The sequence below is a fragment of the Fukomys damarensis genome, unplaced genomic scaffold (assembly GCF_012274545.1).
Source record: "Fukomys damarensis isolate Sample0158 unplaced genomic scaffold, DMR_v1.0_HiC HiC_scaffold_13, whole genome shotgun sequence".
Taxonomy (NCBI): Eukaryota; Metazoa; Chordata; class Mammalia; order Rodentia; family Bathyergidae; genus Fukomys; species Fukomys damarensis.
This window is the reverse complement of record NW_022900925.1, coordinates 33,163,720-33,169,497: the sequence shown is the minus strand read 5'-3', so window position 1 is coordinate 33,169,497 and position 5,778 is coordinate 33,163,720. Positions and strand designations below refer to the sequence as shown.

The following is a 5,778-nucleotide window of genomic DNA, read 5'->3' as shown; positions in this document are numbered from 1 at the left end:
CCGAAATTGCAGTAAGCCTGGGCCAGGTACTCGTCCTGAATCACAAAGTTTCCTCCAAGGGAAACTGATCCCTCCGGTGAGTGGTAGGGCAGCAGATGCAGAAGCTAATTCCAAAACTGCGGCCTGCCATCCTCCTGCCTCAGCCTCCCTAGTGCTGGGAACCTGGGTGTGTGCCGCCACACCCAACTCCCAGCCCCTTTTGCCTGGCAGATGCTCCTAGGAGACGGATTTTTATCTCTACCTCTCTATTCCTTTTTCAAAGGAGCTTTGAACTTTTTGTGGTTCAGAATAAAAATAAGAATCTTCTTCCAAAGGCCAGGACGTGGCTCGATGGTGCCTGCCTTGCAAGTGCAAGGTCCTGAGTTCGAGCTCTGGCACCAAAAATTTTTTAAAAAGCATCTCCTTCCAAAATATCTTTCTTCCTAAATTACCCCAAGTTATGCCTGTAATTCCAGCACTAGGGAGGCTGAGGCAGGGGGATTGCCATGAATTCATGGCTAGCCTGAACTACCTAACAAGACCTTGTCTCAAACAAACAAACCAACAATAGTTGTATGGTCCTATGATTCTGTTTGTTTGTTTGTTTGATGTTTTTGAGACAGTTTCTCACTGTGTAGTCCAGGCCGGCCTTGAACTCTCAGGAATCCTCCTGCCTCAGCCTCCTTAGCAGTGTGCTGAGAAGCGTGTACCACTGCGATTCTGTTTCTTAAGCCACCTTGCTGTGACACTGCCAGTATTTCCTGTGTCAGCATCCAGAATCATCCCTGTGTCTCCATTTGCTCGAAACCGGGCTAGCCTGAGGCCACAGGCTTTCTGCACGTTCTTTCTGACCCACAGGAAGTGAGACACTGCTCAAGTCCAGAGTCTGGCTGTGGAGGCCGCACCACCAAGCTTCACGGTCCAAAAGGGCCGATGGCACCATATTTTCCAGTTTCCTCCACTGTGCTGAGGCAGGGAAGGAAGAGCCACCCAGAGCCTCTGGAAGGCGTGGGGAGAGCCAGGGTTTAAAAATAGCTGTGACCCAGCGGCTGCGGAGGGAGCCGCTGCTGACTTGAACACAACGGCGCCTGCACCACCTCGCTTGCTTTGTCTGTGTAGCTTTTCCACGATTATCTCTGCGACGCTGGAGACACCAGACAGAAGGGATGCGACCTGCAGGATGAGCCAGGGCTCGTCTAAAAATATTTTACACCTGTTCTGTGTTCCGCACACTAGTCATATTTTGTCAGTGAGGTAAGTACTCACAGCGCCAGGCGGAATGTGTTTTTCCTTCCAAGTGCTCAATGTTTTTCCCTTCTGCATCGCAAACCTCCTCCTCGCTTCTACCTGCATGAAAACATGGCAAGCCCTGCACTGCTGTCCACGTGAGCGACACGTTAACTCCTCCTGTTCCTGGACCAGCTGTGCAGAAACAGTGTCTGGGTTGGTTTTCCCAACAGCGTGGCACTGTCATTTACTTTTATTTTTAATTTTTGTTTTTTTGAGACATTCTCACTGTGTAGTCCAGGCCGGCCTTGAGCTCACTAGGTAGCCCGGGCTGGCCTCAAACTCACAGGACTCCTCCTGCCTCAGCCTCTCTAGTGCTTGGATTATAGACATGTGCCACCAGGCCTGGCCGTTCTTCACTTTTCTGATTTCAAAGGGCAGCAAATGTGGCCAAAACTCTGGATCTCATGGCTCCAAACCCTATAATCCTCTCAGGACCTGTGTCTATCACCAACCACTCTAACTGGTGGGGGGACTGTTTCTCATCTTCCTCAGGAATTATATTGATATCAGCGTACCCACTGGGTAGATGAGTAAATGGGTCCATCCAAGCCAAGCGGCGTAATGTGACTGATTAATCAAGGAATTATACCTAAAATTTCAAATAGCTTCCAGAGCCAGGCATGGTGGCGCACACCTATAATCCTAGCACTTGGGAGGCTGAAGCAGGAAGATCGCCTAGAGTTTGAGGCCAGCTGGTGGTACAGAGCAAGAACAAATAGCATCCAGGCATGGTCTGCCTCTTGTTTAAGTGTTTTCTTCTGAAGTTGAGGAACTGTGAAATAGTCTCAAAATTCTAACGTGTATAGCTAGCAAGACTTCTAAAATATAAAATCTTATATATCTCAAATATTGAGAAATGGATAGCTATTTACTATTTACAAGTCAAGTTTCGTTAGTAACAAGACTGATGGTACAGTCTAAACTTCCAAAAGCACACCTAAGGGTTCAACAGTACTTGGTCCAAAGTCTAAAACCACAAACATAAAAATATAAATCATAGGCAACTTCACATATTAATCCATACATAAACTACAGAAATTGTTTTGGGACATTTTTTAAAGTGGGCTTCCCTGCTTATTGTGCAATTGAAATATAAATTAGCTGAACCTGGTGGTGCACACCTGTAAACCCGGCACTCTGCACAGGGAGGCTGAGGCAGGAGGATTGCAAGATTTAGCCCAGCCTGGGAAACTAAGGTCCTTATCAAGAACCTGTCTCAAAATAATGATGATGATGATGATGATGATGGAAATGGAGCTCAGGTCCTGGATTCAATCCCCAGTGCTACCACCCAAAACAAAAAAAGGACAGCCAGGGATTTAGCTCAGTGTTGCCACCACCTGCCTCACAAGCACAAGGTCTGGAGTTTGATCCTCAGTACAAAAAAAAAAGCACATACATTCATCTAGCATAGGCTATGCTTTTTTTTTTCCGTGCTATGGAATCTGCAGGGCACGTGTTGGGCACGAGGCCAGGGGTCTCAGAAGTCACCAAGCCTCAAAATTGTCACCCCCCACACAGGCTTCACGAAGAGGCTGAGGATGATGGCCCAGGGCGAGGACTTGGGATTCAGATGTAAGCTCTTCCACAATGCAGAAGACAAAGGCACTTTGAAAATGTTTTCCATTTCTAATGAGCAGAAAGGCATGAAAACAGGGCCTTTGTTCATGCTCTATTTAAAAAAAAAGTCCTCAAGGACATCAAGCTTACTCAGTTTTCATGAAAACAATCGAGATAAAGCGTGTTAGTGCTTCTCGTGTGCCACGCTAACGTAACGTGCGCACCAGTGGCACTGGTGCAACTTCCCTGGCTCCAACCTGCACAGAGAGCTCCGTATTTAAAGTCAGAATGCGGACCTACTGAGGACTGTGCAGCCGCCTCACTCTGGGTCTCACAGGACGCTGGCCCCTGCAGCCCTCTCCACCGCCTCCTCCTCCTATGACTTCTGACTCTGCTGCGCCCTCTCCCTGATCGCCGAGAGCTGCGCAGACTGGCGAGCAGGCCCACCGTCCCCTCGGGTCCTCATGCTTCTTCCCAGCCTCATTCTGTCCGCTGAGACAAAGCCTCACCATGGAGCCGGCCAAAAGGCCAGGCTCCGTTCTTTTCAGAGCTTGTTTCCTTCAAACTTCTCATTGCTCTACGCTGCAGGGCTGAGGGACAAAAGGCTTTTGTAGACTGGTGTCCAAACACACTCATTGGAGACCAGATTTATTTCACTGGAAACCACGACAGCGCTGGATTCTATGAATCCAGTTTCTCACTTCCAGTTTAAGACAGTTTTCTCACCAATGCAGCATTAAGGCTGTATCCGTGGACATTTTGAACAGTAAAATGATTCGCTTAAAGGTGTTAATTCATTATAGTTTTCAAAAACACCATCCTCACCAAGACTGTACAATTTGACACAAAGACAGAAACTAATCTTTGAGACCTCAGACCAGCCGGCCGTGGGCACGCCTGCCATCCCAGCACTCCAGAGGCTGAGGCAGGAGGATCACCTCAAGTTCAAGGCCAGCCTGGGCTATATAGCAAGGCCTAGTACAATTAAAAAACAAAAACAAAAAAACACCTCACTCAGTAGGATTGGATACCACTTGCAAAAAAAGTTTGCCAAAAAAAGTGAGCACAAATACTAACATTTAGCAAGCAGCCCAAGTGTGAGCAGATTCGGGTCACAAGTTCTCTAGCCGTGTACTGAACCGTGAGGATTAGTAAACAGTCCCAAAGCTTTCCTATTTAGGTAGGTCTGCTGCTTTGTCTGAGTGAGTTCTGAGCTATTCATCTCCCATGCAAAAGCAGAAAAGTGATCCCATGGTCTCTCTGTGTACATTTCAAGTAAATCCTCGCAGATTACAAGCGAGTTTCCTATCCCTTGGCACTCCAGGCATCAGCATGACATGTAAAAATTTGCTATAAAACAACAGGCTCAACATACCATCTCTATCATAGAAAGGCAGACACAGGCTGATGAGGGCTGTTAAAAATAAACCTGTCCTGGGCTGAGGATTTACCTCAGTGGTTCCGCCACCTGCCTCGAAAGCACAAGATCCCGAGTTCTATCCCCAGTATCCAAAAATAAAAATAAACAATAAAATAAACGGTCCTGGCTACGAAGCCTGATTTCAATTCCCACTGCCACAATAAACAGGCTGGGAGTGGTGATAATTGCCTGTAGTCCCAGCACTCAGGAGGCTGAGGCAGGAAGTTCACTTCGAGTTCAAGGCCAGCCTGGGGTACATAGTGAGATTCTGTCTCCAAAAACTAAAAACCAAAGCTGTTCCAAGGGTTGGCCAGGTGGCACAGTTTTTGGTGACACAACTGTGTATACAGCAAACCACTACATGCACTCAGAGAGCAACTGCTTTCCACCATTCCCTTGTGATTTCCTTTCTTCACTAGCTTTACAGCTTTCCTAAAAGCAAAGACCATGCAACAAACATTCTTAATTTTAAAGAATTTTAATACAAACTTAATATAAACTATTTCAGTCCCTCTTAACATGTAAGACACTGACTCAAAATACTTTTATTCCGTTTTTTTCAAGTATTGCACAATATAGGTACAAAATTAATATTTACGATTACATTTTCTTCCATAATATATAGCAAAAATCTTTAAACCTTTAACAGAAAATACATATTTTTTGAAAAAGCAAATATTAATACATTTTTAATTCCACCACTAAAGAATATCCTGTACACAATTTTGAGAATAGTTGATGTCTTTAAGATGGATATTTTTACAATTTCAGTAAAAAAAATACAACATGAAGCTGCTGCTGTCACAGATCACTGTAGTAAAAAGATATAAATGCAATCCATGTCGTAGAAACAATATATATATCCTCTGATATTTTACAAACTTTGTACTAAATTAAATTATACAATTAGAAAAGACCATAAACCCACTTATTAGTGCCAATTTTTTATAAAAAAAATCAGCCATGTCCTCGCTCTATCTTAAATACTGTAAGAGGCCATATCTGAGCGGATACTTTATAATGTACAGTCAGTATAAAATAACTTTGTGCTTGGTTGGCAAATGAAAAATGACGCATGTTTTATTTTTATAACCAAGCTTGAATGTATCCTTACTATAAGCTTAAAAGAAAAATCTCAAGGAGGTTTAAAAAAAAAAATCCCCCTTGGGCCAGCCGTGCAACTCAACTCATACATTTCTCTTGCTTTCTTTTTAGTTCGCCATGACCGGCTGGAATTGCTGGTTAGAATACTGCATGTTATTTAAGCTAAAATTCAAGCCATCTACAAAAGATTTCTCGTTGAGGCCTCCATAGGCCGCAAACACGTCAAAGGCATTGCTGTACTGGAGAGGACTGAGGTTACAGGAGCTGTCACCTGGGAACATCCCACTGGCACTGCTACCTTGACCCTGCATAGTGGGGAAGATAAATTCCTTGGCATTGGGAGAGAGTGCAGAGGTTTTCTGCTGCTGCTGCTGCTGCTGCTGCTGCTGTGGCGGCGGGGGCGGGGGCGGCGGCTGGGACGGTGG

At 45.2% G+C, this 5,778-nt stretch overlaps 1 protein-coding gene across 1 annotated transcript in view; it reads right to left on the bottom strand.

Moving 5' to 3' along the window:
- Positions 1 to 5,453: 5,453 nt before the first annotated feature.
- The window catches only part of Tob1 (transducer of ERBB2, 1), a 1,276-nt gene continuing 951 nt past the window's right edge, over positions 5,454 to 5,778 (bottom strand). Inside the window, 1 exon segment of the mRNA XM_010620171.3 lies at positions 5,454 to 5,778. This exon segment is cut by the window's right edge and continues 33 nt beyond it. Coding sequence (XP_010618473.1) covers positions 5,461 to 5,778 — 318 coding nt within the window. The 3' untranslated portion in view covers positions 5,454 to 5,460.